Source organism: Equus asinus, chromosome 16 (assembly GCF_041296235.1).
Source record: "Equus asinus isolate D_3611 breed Donkey chromosome 16, EquAss-T2T_v2, whole genome shotgun sequence".
Lineage (NCBI taxonomy): Eukaryota > Metazoa > Chordata > Mammalia > Perissodactyla > Equidae > Equus > Equus asinus.
Genome location: NC_091805.1, coordinates 13279284 through 13295104, shown reverse-complemented (window position 1 = coordinate 13295104; position 15821 = coordinate 13279284). Strand labels below are relative to the sequence as shown.

Here is a 15821-nt window from a genome sequence, read left to right as displayed (position 1 = left end):
AAAAAAAAAGGCTATCATCTTTCACCAGTCTTCACTCTCCCCGTTCCTAATCCTTAAATAATGACTTTTTAAATATGAGACTAACTAAGCCAATAATTAAGATATCGAACTCTAGCACTAACGCATTAACTTTCCTGACCAAAGCCAGTACAATTTGACTGCAGAAGCTGTTTCCTGCACCCCCATGTCTCCTTGCTAGAAAGCAGAGAAACAGGGGGCAGCAAAGTGAAAAAGGTTTGACACGCAATCAGCAGGAACCAAATTCCTGGTTTATAAATCATCATAAACTGATTTTGAAATTGATCTGAAAGAAACTGAGTTTCCAGAAACACAGGAAGGATGCCACCGGCACGGGTTCATTTCAGCCCCAGCCCCTTGCTGCTGGGCACAGAGACCCATGCAATTCGATATTCATGGTGGCCTGAGCTGCATGGCATGCAGAGTCTTGGGGTTTAATGAGAACAATGGGGGCAGAAATCAAATGATTACAATGCCTAAAAAGCTGATTAGAAGTCATCTGACTTAAATTTCTCAATGGACTTACATTTCTAGTAAGTTTCTGTCGGGGCATGCATGGGTTTGAAGCCTTTCTTGACTCAACAACCATTTACTGAGCAGGATGTAGAATGGCAGGGCTACACAGAGTGTGGTCCACAGATGGCCATCATCAGCATCACCTGGGGGCTTGTTAGAAACGCAGATTCTTGGGCTCCACCCCAGACCTACAGAATCATAAACTCTGAGGGTGGGGCTTAGCAACCTCTGATGTAGCAAGTCGGTCGGTCAGGGGGTCCTGGTGCAGTTCAAATTGGGAAGCACTGTAGTCAGCATATCTGCTAAAAGCAACAGACTTAGGGATCAGGCTTTGGAGTGGTTTTGGGGAGTGACTTATCCTCTCAAAGCTTCAGTCTCCTCTTCCACACAGAGTCCTTGGCTCCACACTCTGTCAATATCCCTGACATTCACGGTGTGAGGCCTCAGGGCTAGTGTTGGCCACATGTGAGAGAACTCGCACCACCCCTGACCAGGCTCTTACAGTCTACTGAAAGAACTTAACAGTCCAGCACAGGGGCTGGCACGCTTTCTCTGTGAAGAGAGAGTTAGTAAATATTTAAGGCTTTGCAGGCCATACAGTTCACATGTCATCTTCTCAACTCTCCTGCTGTAGCATGAAAGCAGATATAGGCACTAGGAAATGAATAAGCATGGCTGTGTTCCAATAAAACTTTATTTACAGACACTGATATTTGAATTTCATACATTTTCAGTCGTCAGGAAATCTTATTCCTCTTTTGAGTTTTTTTCAACCATTTAAAAATGCCAAAGCCGTTCTTACTCATGGGCTATACATATACACAGGTGATGACGGGGCAGGGGGTGCAATTCGGCCCAAGGGCTGTCGCTTGTGAACCCTGGTCTATTGCTCTTGCATTAGCAAAGTTGTTAAGTTATATGAGGCAGAGTTTCCTCCTCTATCAGATGAAAGTAATAACGCCCATCCTGAAATCTTATCTCACAACATCTGACAGGCTGTCTGCTGGAGAGAAGGACTCAGCAAACACCACCTATGGTCATTGTTATAAGGAAATGTTCATCTTATGAGAAAATGCTAACACTCTATGATCCAGGAAGATTAAGTGGAGCAGGAAGTGTAGGCAAAACAGAGCTTCAGGTTCACAAACTCATTTGCTCTAAGCGTCATTGGACATCCATCTATTAGGATATTGCTGAATTTATGGAGGCACAACAAGCAGTGAAAAAAGCAGAAAACTGTACAAAGGAACCCCAACCACCTTATTCTCTTGACTTAAAAGAAGACATGTGGCTTGTTCTGGATGTCTAAATTGCTGCCATATGGCCCTCCTGGAGCAAAGGAATGACTCAAACAAAAGTGTGTAAAGTCTGTCTCTGACCTCAAAGCCTCAGGGAGTTCCCGCCACCACACTGAGACCAAAGCAGCACTCCCTCGGGAGAACCCACAGCTGCTCAACACCTGGGGGTCAGACAGGCTCAGGATACGGGAAAACCTAGGACTCCATTTTCAGATGAAATATCAAGGGCTCGTCAAAGGCTCCAGTGTGTCCCTGGGTCGGGTGCTCCTTCCGTGCTCATCATTTCCTTTTGTTTGGTTGCCAAGAGTCTGACCAACAGGGGTGTCCTCTCCTCTGATCACCCCCCCATCTCCCCCGCAAGGAGGCAATCCTTCCCCCACCCCTTACACTGCTCTCCTTGCCTCCAAGTTTAGCGGTCCCTTCCGATGGTGAGGATGACTACCTGGATGGACATGCCGTCCAATACAGTAGCCACTACTCACATTTGGCTGTTAAGCACTTGAGAAATGGCTGGTGTGACTGAGAAACCACATTTTTCACTTTATTTTATTTAATTAACATTTGAAAACTGATACTCGATTCAACTCTTGGAAAACTTAAGCATCTTTGGAGCAACTTGAATGTGTGAATCTACTTTTTTTGACTGTAAATTTTATAAAATCTAAATACAGATCAAGTATTTCTGATGAAAATTTAGCATCTGAATCGAAATATGCTGTAACGGCAAAATATACACTGAATTTTGAAGGCTTATGCAAAAAGAATATAAATATCTCATTAATAATTTTTATATTGATTACATGTTGAAATGAAAATGTTTTGGAGTGAGTTAAATAAAATATGGTATTAAAGTAAATTCTGCCTGCTCCTTTTTGCTTTTTTTTAAATATGGCCCTTAGAAAATGTGAAATTGCAAAAGTGGCCCACATTGTATTTCTACTGGACAGCACTGCTGCAGAGCGTTAAATAAAGGTTTTATTGTCATGACTGATACTCATCACAAAGCTTGAATCAGATGCAGTGTCAGGCGGTCCAGCTCTGAACTCTGCCCCCCACAGTCCCCTTACTGCCCACAACTCAGAGAACAGCCCTTGGCTCCTGGCTACCATTTTCCCTGATTGATAAGGCAAACCCTTCATAAATAGAGACCTTCACTTCTCTTTCTTTCGAGTCCAGCACATTGTTGGGGCCAAGAACCTAAACAACGATCCCAGGAAGGGCAGCCCTGCTCTCCGCAGGTGTGTCCCACTTGTCCCAAGGAGGGGAATCGTCCCAAGACAGACATTTGCTCAGTCCAGTCCTTAAAACCTAAGATGAGCTCCATGTGCACATTTTAATCCCACATGATGACTCCCTTTTACTGCAGGACATGCACATTTTATTTCTAATTCTCCTGCGATCACAATCTTAGAGCACGAGGCAAACAGAGTTTTCAAACCAACCAAAGGGGCTTTTCTTTTGTGTCTGGTAAACCCACAGCTAATAAATTCACTAGGAAACAAAATAGCCTTTGAAATTAGAGAGAAGTCCCTTCCAGAAGAGGATTGTATGTGCAAGAGATTTCAAATCTCAGTCAATACTAAGATATGATTGAATGAATGTGGGTGCGTACTTCTCTTTCTATATTTATATCTACTCTGTATATACAGAGACACACACATTGTTTTTACACACACACTAGCATGACTCAAGCACAAGGCCCTCTCTTTTCCTGGCCCCTGAGTGGTCTCTGTAGGAGTTAACTTTTCCCACTCTCCAAGTACCAGATGTTGTGAGCCCCCACCCCTCCACACCACACAGGAAATGAGAGCGAGGCCTGGAGAAACGGGGTGTGGGGCAAAGGGTCCCTCTGAGAACATCAGCTACCCTGGGGCTGCTGTTTATTGAAGTCTCTGGATCCCTAGGCCAAGCTCTGACTTAGCGACTTTAAATCAGTTTAAAATCAGAAGCAGAGCCCACTCTGCATCCGTGAGCTGAGGAAGAGAGAGAACAATGGTAAAAGCACAGATAATCCTTCACCTCACTTGAGCCCTTTCCTGTAACTACCTTCCTGCGGACAAACCTTGACGGAGCAGCTAAGGAGGGGAATGAACCCCTTTGGGGGTTTGCTCCTCTCCCTTTCCCGGCGCTGGCAGAGGTGCTAATTGGCAGTAAAATGCGTAAAAGGTGTACAGCAGAATGGCTGGGGATGGACAGGGCCTGGATAATCCAAACACCGAATAACAGGCTGTTAATAACGGGGAGCCAGCCGCAGCTTTCTGTAATGGGATCCTGGTAGCACTTGTAAATCTACTCTCTCCAAATAGAAAAATGCCTTCCTCCACTTTTCCCTGAAACCGGGAAACAGAAAAGAACTCATCCAACTCCCAGCCCTCAGCAGAGTGTGTGTTAAATCCTTGCAAACAGAGAGAAAGTTCCCTCCTGGGGAGGAGATTTCATGACTTTCATAACGTTCCCCATCTACTGGAAAGCTTCGTCCTCAAATTTAAGCCCTTCTTTCTCTCACCAGTTCCCAAGACAGGTTTCCTCGACTCAAGCTGTTATCTAATTATTAATAATGCTAATAATAGTTTTACCGCATGTGTACAGTGCATTCTGCTCTGCAAAGTGCACTCATAAGCATCCTCTCTTTTGGACTCCAACGGCACCCAGGGGGATCCAGGTTGGGGAGCCTGAAGCCTATACAATTTGTGAGTCTCTTTAAGAAAATGAATATAAAATTATATATACAAAAACGCCAGGATCTCTTCCCAAAGCCTGGGAGGGGCCCTGAAGCTTGGCCTAATGGTAAATCCAACTTTGTAGCATCCTTCTCCTTTACCCACCCCCAGAGGGACATGTGAGTTTCTCAAGCAAGGGGGCAGGGAGACATGTGACTTGCCCAGGGTCAAAGGGCTATTCAGTGTTAGAGGAAGAATTAGAAACTTCTTTATCTCCCCAGTCTCTGTGGCCCCTCTATATCCTCTAGTTCCTCTGTCACAAAGGAAACTCTGAGGAAGGAAGAAATAAAAATAAAGCAGGTCAAAGTGATCCCCGCCAGTCGGGTGTTAGGAAGCTGTCTAGACTGAGTATTGCCTGGTTAGAAGACGGTGAAATAAATTCAAAACCCCTATAAACATTCACTTAATTGGCACCGAAGGTAAAAGACACATTACATAAGCACGCAGAGTCAGGGTGAACTCCACCTTCACCACCCACTAACCACAGGACCTGGGACAAGTTACTTAGCTTCTCTGAACCTCAGTATGTTCACCTGTAATACAAGTTTACATGAGATGATGTATATAAAACACTTAGCACAGAACCCAGCCTGAGCACTCGAGGTGTTCAACAGACAGCAACTATTACTGTTGTGTTATCAATTCATCCAAAGAGTACTGCTTTCACATAAACCACTCATTCCCCGAAGTGTGCAAATGGAAGTTGCAAAAGCTTCTGCTCAGGCACCCTAAGACTGAAAATTACACCGGGCAGCTACTGAGATTTCAGCAGTTCAGGGCAGCAGAAAGAAATGTCATAGCAGATTTTTAGACAAAGTGCCTTGTCTGCTCTCCTTGCTGGGGTTATCTTAGAGTTTCAGATTTATAACCTGTGTACCTGTGAAGTCTCTGTGGCTCTCCAGTCTCAGCGAAGCCATATTATTTTCAAATGCTTTCAGACCTCATAGTTTGAGAACCACAAATTGTGGTTGTGGATGTCAGTTTTTTGTTTGGTTTTTTGCTTTTGCTTTGTTGTTCCCATTAACCTGGGGAACCAAACTGATCATAATAAAAGATAAGCCACACCCATGCTTTCCTTCTTTCCTCCTTCCGTCTTCTCCCTTCCCCCTCCCTCCTGATTTAAAATTGGCTCCAGATTTTATATGAGAAGCGGTAAGAGATCCACAAGAAACAAACCGAGAAGAAACTTAAGGAGCAAACTGATCAACTCTAATGCTTGCTATATATTAGAGTGAAAAATTTAGGCTTTATCCATGAAGAATTCAGCTGTGTATAGAGAAGGACAGGTTAGGCCCATGTCTATAACTGGCATCTCAAAAAAATAAAAATAACATCATTTACACATTTAACAAACATTTAGGGAACACTTTACTAGGCTAGTTCTTATGGATACCAAGTTGAATAAGATAAGGCCTTTTCTGTCCCCGAGACTCAACTAGGTAACTACCAACACCCCCATACCTCCAGGTAGACCTTTCAAAATACTTTGCATACTTTGAATTACTAGTTTAATTACTTACCTTCCAAGTGAGTCTGTAATCTTACTTAAAGCAAGAACAATATTCATTTACAGATGCTTAGTGAACACCAGCTGATTGACCCACGGAAGGCCTCTGCTCTTTATGAGTTCATAGTCAAACAAAGAGTCGGGCATGTAAAGAGCTAATTGACAGGACAGGATAACACCTGCTACCACAGTGACAAGCACTATGACCATGGGATCACAGAGGAAGCTGCTGAAGCAGGGCAAGGCTTGACCAGAGCTGTGATACTGTGCTAGGAGTTGAAAGATAAGGAGAACTTTTGTCAGTGGAGGAAAAGTGATAGCAGAGGGAATTTCCTGCAGAGAAAACAGCATGTACAATAACAATTCATAGCTAATAATTATCAAGGACTTACTGTATGGCAGGTTCTGTTCTATTACTTCTAGAAACTACTTCATGTATTCCTCATAGCCTTAAGCAGGAGACACTATTGTTGCTCCCATTTCACAGATGGGGAGACTACAGCTTAGAGATCTCAAGACTGGAACAGGTTGGTCTGACATCAGAGCCCAGGCGCTCAATCCCTACGCTACACCACAAAGGCACAGAGCTGTGAAAGGAGGCGCTATGTCTACAGACTTCGGTAAGTTCAGATAAATGTCTGCACCACAGCTAAGGGAGTAGGAGGTGGTGAGACCAGACATGTGGGCAGGGGCCAGATTCTGAAGGAACTCGAACGCCAAGCTAAACAGTTGGGTTTATCCCACAGGGGTTGGGGAGCTAAGACAAGCATTTAAGCCTACAAATGGCTTGATCAGCACTGCACTTCAGCACAATACTCTGACAGTGAGGTGGAAGATGGGCAAGATTGCAAGGAGCCGGAAGGAAAGGAGGCTATTTCAAAATACAGACCAAATACGAGGCTCTGGAAAGGCGAAGGGAGTTAGGATAGAGAGTCATGGGCAGATCTGAGAGATTTTCTTGAGATAGAATTGATGCAAGATGGTGAAGGATTAGGTGTGGGGCAGAGGGAAGAAGAACAAATGAGAAGACACCAAGTTCATAACTTGACATCAACCTTCATCCAAGTTCCTCTCAATCAAGATAAATGTTCTACAACGAGAGGTGACTGGTGGAGAAGATGACAATAGCTTTGTCATGCACCTATTGTGATACTGTCTAATTACCTCACATTCATAAGTCTCATCAACCTGGCAAAACCATAACCTTCTCCAAGGCAGAAATGACTCACAAGTGTCTTGTGTCTCCATGTCCACTCAGGGTCCACTTCAGGGCTGGATGCAAAAAAACCTGAACACAACTCACCAAATATTTGTTAAGTATCGAAGGTGTACAAGATACTGTGCTTAAAAAGTACTGGCCGACCAAAGGCACAAGTCATAAAAGAAAATACGAAAAGGTTTATTACATAAAATTTTAAGGTAGCTATAGTTTGCAAAAGAACAAAAACAAATGGCTAATATAAATTTAAAAGCTTACTTCACTAGTAATCAAATAAATATACATTAAATATCTTTCTTGTCTATCAAATTTTAAAGACTTTTAAAACACCCCATGGAAAGAGACTGATCCTGACTTGATTGTTCACAATGGCACAGCTACCAGGAGAGCATCGCAAGAAATGAGCCTACTAAGACTTGAGGTTGTTTTTACTGCAGTATATCTAGCCTGTCCTCTCTAATGTGTAGATAGTCTCATTTAACCCCCAGAATAATCCATTGAGGAATGCGTGGTCACCCCCATTTCAGAAACTGGGGCAGTGAAATCAAGAAACTTACCTGTGGTTATACAATTAGTAGGTGGTGGAGCCATAATTAAAACCCACATATTTCTAGCTTCAAAGCCCATGCCATGTGGAGTATGTATTCCACAATTAGATGATTATTGAGGTAATCATCATTCTCTTATGAGAGCCAGCTCTATGCATGAGCACCAGCCCTCACCATGCACAATACCTTGAGGGGATAGCTCTGTATGCCCCCAAAGACCACCCTTCGCTGCTATGGCATGGGTTTCTCCTCCTAGCTAGTGAGAGATTCCCTCTATTAAGGTCCATAGTGTAGGAAATAATGATGCTTTAATCAACCTCTCTGCATCTCAGTTTTTTCATATGTAAAAATGGATAATAAAATCTACCTCAAAAATCCGTTAAGAACATTAGTTTTTGCTCACAGAATAAAGGAGACACTACCTCAAAAGTTATCTTTCTAAAACAGAAGCTCCATCGCAGAAAATCCTATTCGGTCTCCAAAACCCAGCTCCAACATCATAAGTGGAAGCCTGCCTTGATTACCTGATGAGTGGGTTCCTTCTCTCTCCCTCTGCACTTTATGCACATTATGTCTTCCACAGACCTCTGCTCTTCTTCACATTGTACATAAACATTCATTGACTTTGCTATCCCCCTTACTATACTGTAAACCACTGGAGAAGGGAGTCAATAGTTTACATATCTTGTGATGCCAAAACCAAGTCCAGGGCTGGCACAGGGTGGACAACGTTTCCTTTCAAAAACAAAAAGGCCATCATTTTACCCTCCCAAAACCCTGCCAGACAATTATTATAATTTTATGCATTCTATACCTAGGGCAAATTGAGTTTCAAGTTGCAGTAACTGTCTAAAATCATACACCGGAGATCAAGCTTGCTCCAAATCCAGGTCTCTGGACTCTCCACTCCACCAGGTATGGCCTTTCAAAGACAAGGGGTAGAGGCCCACCGCAGGCCATCTAGGCCATCAATGCACAAAGGTACTTTGTTTCTCAAAGGTGGGAAGGACTCTGAATGGTATTAGGACATCTGAAAAAGTCACCCCCTGGGGAAGTACAGGGAACAGCATTAAAGTATAAGGAAGGTTGGCAGATCTGGGTCTAAATACAGGTTCTCTGTCCTTAACCCTGTAGCCTTGGGCAAATTTCTCAAACTCAGAAAACTCAGCTTCCTTATCTGTAAAATGGGGTTTTAAACAATGATGCTCACTTGGCAGGGTTTGTTCTAAGAATAAAAGCTATAATATATGAAACAGGCTGAAGATACAATACAATTAATTAAACTGTAGTTATTATTATATGTCAGAAAAAAATGGCGCGTATTAAATGCCAACGCCACAAAGTATTTTTCATACTCTATGTTCTTTCATCCTCACAGCAAGCCTGGGGAGTAGGTGCTATTATTCTGATCTTATATTGAGGAACCTGAGACTCAGAAACATTTAAGTCACTTGTCCAAGGTCAGGCAGGTAGCAGTTGGTGGAGCCTGCATTCAGACCAAGGTCTTTCTGAGTGCAAAGCCTTTGCTCTCTGCAGTTTACCTGCCTGCATCCCAAATTAGTTCCAGTGGAAGAAAAATAGGGAGCACGCAGATATGCCCTAAATGTCTGAGGTCAGTGTGAGGTGCTGGAAAGGAAAGGTTGACCAGACTCATGTGTAGCTTGGGATGTGTATTAAGAATGCTTGGAACACGTGCAAGGTGAGGCAGGCAAGAAACCAAATGGGAAGAAGACAGCCAACAATAAATGTCATGCTCCTCAACTTTCCTTTCAGCTAATAATACAATAAATAGTAGAGATGACTCATCTTCATATTTCAGTTCTTGTGCTCAGACTATCCAAGGGAAAAATTCCATAGTGTACCCACCTTATCTTGCTACCGTTTGTTAGGTCTCAGAAAATAGTCGGAAATCAGAGGAAGTTCAGGAAAGTCACAGGAAATACCTCATCTCCTTTACTCTAAGAAATGGAAACAAACTCTACCAGGTTAGGCTCTTATTTGCATCATTCACACCAAGACATGTTGGAAGAGGATTCAGGTAACTAGTACAGCAGTAGATGGCTTCAAATCACCCTACAGAGAAACAAACACTATTTCACAATAGCACAACAAAAAAAATTGTTTTCTGGTGTTTTCCTCTGTCACACACAGCTCCCCCACGCTTGGAACAAATAGGCCTTTGCATTCTCCAGTCAAGGCCCCGGAAACCTTCATGCTGTGGATGTTTTTGATCGAAGCAGTCAAGAGTCAGGTTAGACGCGGGTAGAAATAGCAGTGCAGAAAAACGAAAAAATAAACAAACAAAACCTCTTCCCCTGGGATGAAAAGTTCTCAAGTGAGGCACTCACACCAAGTCCTGATGCCACAAGACTGTGAACCCAGAAAGATACTCAGTCCAGGCTAAGAACCCAGACTTGGAGAAAGAAAACTCAGCAAAGAAGGGGTGGCCGAGCAGACTCTGATAGGGAGTAAAATCATTATGTCTTTTCAAATTTCTGAGCAAAAAGAGGGTTCAAGATTCTCTACTAATAAATACATTCTCCTGTGAACTTTTCCAAAGTAGAGCTAATAGCACCTAGAGCTAGCAGATCTCATAGAAAACTCATTCCTGAGGGACTACCTGTAAACTCAGAAGTTTCTCTCTTCACATGGCCAAATGTTCGGTAGACCCCCGCTCTGCTCACTCTCACCCCCATTCAAAGTGCTATCCCGCTCATCACCAATAACCCATGCCCAGCCACTCCTCCTCTCTCTGTGGCCCCCGAAAGGCCTCAGGCAACGGAGCCGCAGGACCCGCGGGAGCACCCCTCCCCTCCTCGCCATCCCCTTTATTCGGCACACAGCCCTGCTCTCCCCTGGAGCCAACAGTCTGCAGCTCCTTCGATGCAGGCGCGATCAAGCAGGAATGGTGGGAAGAGAAGCTATGCCAGCTGCATGTTTCAGAATCTCCCTCCATATGCATTTGCCAAAGGAACAAAAAGAAAATCAACGCCAGGAAAAGACAACTGAGATGAGGATGCAGTGGGACCGCGGCTGACTCCGTGCCTTTTAGCAGCAAGGGGCTGGCCAACCACGCGTCCGAGCCACAGATCCGAGTCGTTACCTTCAGGATGCAGGCCATGGCGCTTCGCCGGCCCTCCTGCCACCGAGCAGCGGGCGCGCCTGGGTCAGGGGCAGTCCCGGCGACAGGCTGGAGGCTGGTACCGCGGCAGGACAGCTCCAGCCCACATTCCCGCAGATCCAAATAAGGGGACCGCGGTGTGAGCTGCGCGGGCACAGACCCCGCCCCCCGCGCCGCGGCCCCGCCCCCGGCCCCGGCCACTGGCTGGCGGCCCGCGAGGCCCCGCCCCCGGGTCACGTGCCGTCCCGGCGGCCTCCCTTCGGTGCTCGCTACTTTTTCTTTTCTCCTTTTTTTCTTTGAATGTTCTGTCGTTCAACGTATACAAAGTCTGCTCAGCAGCAGGCAGCAACCTGGGTCCCGCTGGGGAGAGAAAGCGGCCTTTTCTTCTCCTCGATTCGGTCTCCTCTAACAGATCAGAGAACTTGCAGACATTTCACACTTTTAAAAAAGTTAAATGGGTTTGGAATCACCCCTCCATAGGCTTGGGCACATCAAAGGATTCTTCAAAAGTAGCAAACGAAATTCTCTCTGGGCTGTTTAATGATAGAGCCTTCGCTCTGCTTAAAAACTCTGTGATGAGCTTATCTAAAATTAATAATTTGCTTTTAATAAGACGCATAATTACCTATCGACGAAAGATGCCATGAACCTTACACTGTGTGTAATATATTTTGTGTGTGTACACATGCACACACATATATATACGTAGATATAGGTATAGGTAATATATATAATTCATTGCTCTTTCCTCTTTAAGCTTGTGTGTTTATGAAAAACGTGTATATGCGTAAATATACAGTAAACAATATGTGTATATATGAAAATACAGTATCTTCCCTTATTCATGATTGTATATGTACATAAATTGTGCGTGTGTGCACATGCACAGGACTTTACTCTTCCCTCTACAAGTTTAGAATTTGAATGAACTTTGGTGCAACTTGGATAACAAGGTTAGACTAAACCTTCCAGTTAGACTTGGAAATGTAGAGAGGCCGTTTTTCACCATCCATCTGAAACTGATGCTAAAACAAAGGGTGATACAGTGGCTCTCCCTAAGGAGGCAGGTGGTGTGGGAGAAAATCCATTTGGGGTCCTCTCCACCCCAACTCAGCAGGCCCTTTTTAAGTGAAAATCAACAAGGAAGGCCCAGAGCCCAAGGAAGAACTAGCTAAGAGAGGCAGAGTTATTTCTACAAGGAAAGTAACATCACACACATAGCGGAAGAAGGGAGAGAGCATTTTGTGTATAGATACAGATTTCTGCCACTTGGTCTGGCAGAGAAATTTTAAAACCAGGCCCGAAATATTTACCCAAAAGAGGTTTCACTTGCTACAAGCCCTGTCTAGTTTGCCTACATGGAATCAGAAAAAGCACTGTGGGCTGCTGGTGGCTGTGATGTCATGAGATTGGCTCCAAACCACAAGGCAGAAACCAGACTTTCAAGGGATTTGGTGTTGTCTTTATGGGAACATTCAGAATCCTGAGAGAGCAGGAAGAACCCCAAGAAAAGTGTTGCGGAGGCTGAGACTGGACGAACTGCCTGCTCCCAAGAGAGGTTCCTCTTTCGGTCTCCCTGAGGGACACACCCTGCCTCCCTCTCCTTCCTCCAGCCTCTGCTTTGAGATCTGCTATATTTTCAATAAGAAGTCCTTGACCAGGACTGTATATTTTAAACCACTGCTTTAGCTCATAGTCTTGGTGAGCCAGGAAAACTCAATATTTCATCCATTTATTAATTCAACAAACCTTTCCTGAGCTACTACTAGAAGAATAAATCTTTTCTGAGCTACCACTAACTGGAGGAAAAAACCTTTAATGAGGTACTACAGGACCTGTCGGAAACGAGTGGGAAAGATAAGAGATAGGTGATAATATAACGTGGTAAGGTCCTTAACCAAAGTGAGAGCAAAGCTCTAAGGAGAAAGGTACTGGGCTTCACAAAGTGGCAGGTGGGAGGGCAAGGGTGGACAGCGCACCTCCAGACTCTCTCCAGAAAGTCTGCGGGTCTGATAGACAACACAGCAGACACTAGTGAGCAACCTGGATGAGGACTTCCTTGTGCGGTGACCTTGGTCAAGGTTCTTAACCTCTCTTTAATCTTAGCTTATAGAATAGTATCTATCCTCGTGAGAATTAAATGAGATAATGTTCATCAATGCACTCACCTCAATTCCTGGCTCTATGAACACTCTCAAAATGGTAGCTCTTTATCTAAAGGAAAAAAAACCTTTTGACTAAAGGTAGCTTGAGGCAGAGGATGAAGAGGATGATTGCCATTCATCTTGGATGTCTCAGAAAGATAAACACTGGTGAGGCAAATATTTTGCATCTTGTGACTTGGGCATGCCATAGCGAGGGCTTTACCAGCTCGATCTGTCTTGAGCATAGCCTTCTCAATTAAATTCTCTCCCATCCATGTCTACACTTCCCAAAATGTCATTTTTTTTATTAGCATCCACAAGTTATGCCTAAATACAGATAGGAGTAGATGCATATTTATAATAACCTAAATACAAGCAATAGATTCTAGAATAAATCTGGACCAGAAGTTTTACAAAACAATGTTAACAGTCACTGCTTCAGATGGATAGCAGTTGGATGGAAATAAAAACAGGTTCTGAACCTATTAGGGAATGGAGTTGCAGCCAGATTTGTGGGAGGGTAGGATAAAGGGTATGGCCAGGATTTTTTTTGTTTTAAAACTGGCCAAACTACAGGAATAGCTTAGTCTAGCCCATAGATGTAGCATAAGTTTCCAAGTCTCAAGTTATATGACTTCAAGCCAAAAGCCTGTTTCCAAAAATAATAATGACAAAATGGAGGCACCTTGCAATTAAATGCAATATCCCATTTGATCCTTGCAACATCTCTATGGATATTGTCATCCCCAGTTGGTAAGTGGGAGAACAAGGATTTGAACCCAGGTAGTTTGACTTCTGGGTCTGCCATCTTACCTACTACATTCAGTTGCCCAGTATGTTGGGAGCCCTACCATTTGGCACCATTCAGATTTAGTCTTTTCTCTTAGGTTTGGTAGTCAGAAAACCTAGGGCAAATATATATCCTCCCCAGGATATGTACTAGGATACAAAACCTAGGGCAAGTATATAAGTATGTGGAAGATAGATACACCCCCTCTATCTAAATGTAGAGGATAAGTACACTCACCATGTATCTATCAACCTTCAGCCACTGGATCCTACTTTACCAAAGACATTGCACATCCCATCTAGTCTTCACATACAACCAAGCTATTACCACCTTCTACCGTGAGAATCATCTCCCACCAAAGACAATCACTGCCATATCTAGCGCTTGCTTCCCTTCAATGCAAGATCCTTGGGTACCGGCCCTGTCACGACATCAGCCTCCGTGGGGTCCTCATGGCTCCAATTGGTCCATCTTTTCTCTCCAGGTCTTAAGGCTGAGACCTCATGAGTTATGACAAGTCATAGGCTAAAATATCCTATTTAAGTTCAGTTTTGTTTCATTGTAAACAGTCCCATTACCAAGTAATTCTCAGAGTTACAACATATCGTTTCCTGATAGAAATAGAATTAAAATGCAGACTCCCATAACTTTTCCAATTTCATCTTGCGCACATATTAATTTAATCTATTTATATTCAACACAGAATCATTTATTAAGGTTTTAATTGAATCTCAACTTTTCCCATCCAAAGATTTTAAATGAATTCCAGATACCATAAAATTCTCCTTGTCATCTACTCCACAAATTATGCTTCCATGGGAGACTGTGACTGGAAGATCCATTATACAATGGGAATGGGAATGCCATTTTTTTACATTCTGAGCCAAAATAGGAAACGATTTTTTTTCTATAAACCATTACACTGTTGCAACTTTGACCCAGGAACCTTTTCATATCCTAAAGAACATGTCTATCTGTCGTTGTCCACGTGTGTGTCTGTATCTATGTCTGTGTTCAAGTATGTCTGTGGCTGTGACCTTTTAGGTGGATATTTATGAGAATATATTGCATGTGGGTTAAGCTAAATTTCCCTCCATTTCGGATAGTAGATTATTCCAAATGTCATCCGTTTTGCATTCCCAAGACTTGAGCTTACTGCCTTGTCAAAGCTTTACACACTTCTAATGCAGAATTCATCATTATCCCTGACTATACTGATACTTATCTGGGATGGACGCCAAAACAAGTTATGCATGATTTAAAATTGCATTTTTAAAATATTATATAGCTTCTCATTCTCCCTTAATGTTTTCCCTTAGCTTCATCTCAGCTGTACCCTTCCTATTGGAAGTTCTCATCTTTTCTCAAAAGACGTTTTTTTCAAATGAGCCAAAAAAGAAAAAAATTAGATATCTGTTTTTAATTAAAAGAGAAAAAATCTGAAACTAATGTTCTTTACCTAATTTTCATTACCTAGAAGAATGTAAGATTTAACCAGATTTGATTTTCTTAAAGAATTCTCCTTCTAAGATTTTTTTAAAACATAATCAATTTAAAGTAAAAATGGCTGGAAGCACTGGCATGTAGTTTGAATTTGGTTTGTATTGGATTTCTCCAAGGCTATTGAAGGCTCCGTTATTAATTGAGTCTGATATTTCTTAACCACATTCCCCAGAGTTTGTTTACTTTTTATTGTGAGGTTCTTCCCATGCGTGTTTCTCTACTCTTCTTAGATTTCATCCCTTACTGAGGCTTGGTGACATGCTGCCTTAAAATATTAGAGTGGAAATTCGGTATTTGAAATGCATCCATGGGGGATCTGATGGGAACATCCACGGGGGGGGGGGGGGTTTGAACAGTTGGCCTCCTTCTGCAGTTTGCTATGCCTGAACCATTTTTTCTCTAATGAGCTGGCCCTCACAAACCCTCTGCAGAGAGCT

The 15821-nt window shown here is 43.2% G+C and overlaps 1 protein-coding gene across 7 annotated transcripts in view; it reads right to left on the bottom strand.

Annotated features, from left to right (window-relative positions):
* Positions 1-11122, bottom strand: part of ST6GALNAC3 (ST6 N-acetylgalactosaminide alpha-2,6-sialyltransferase 3) — a 497431-nt gene extending 486309 nt beyond the window's left edge. For 5 of the 7 annotated variants that reach the window (XM_070486616.1, XM_070486617.1, XM_070486618.1 and 2 more), the window contains exon 1: positions 10930-11118. In XM_070486616.1, coding sequence (XP_070342717.1) covers positions 10930-10947 — 18 coding nt within the window. In that variant the 5' untranslated portion in view covers positions 10948-11118. Of the gene's footprint in view, positions 1-10929 lie in introns of all 7 variants that reach the window. The other 2 variants (XM_070486614.1, XM_014849537.3) reach the window with 2 other exon arrangements.
* Between the last annotated feature and the right edge of the window lie 4699 nt (positions 11123-15821).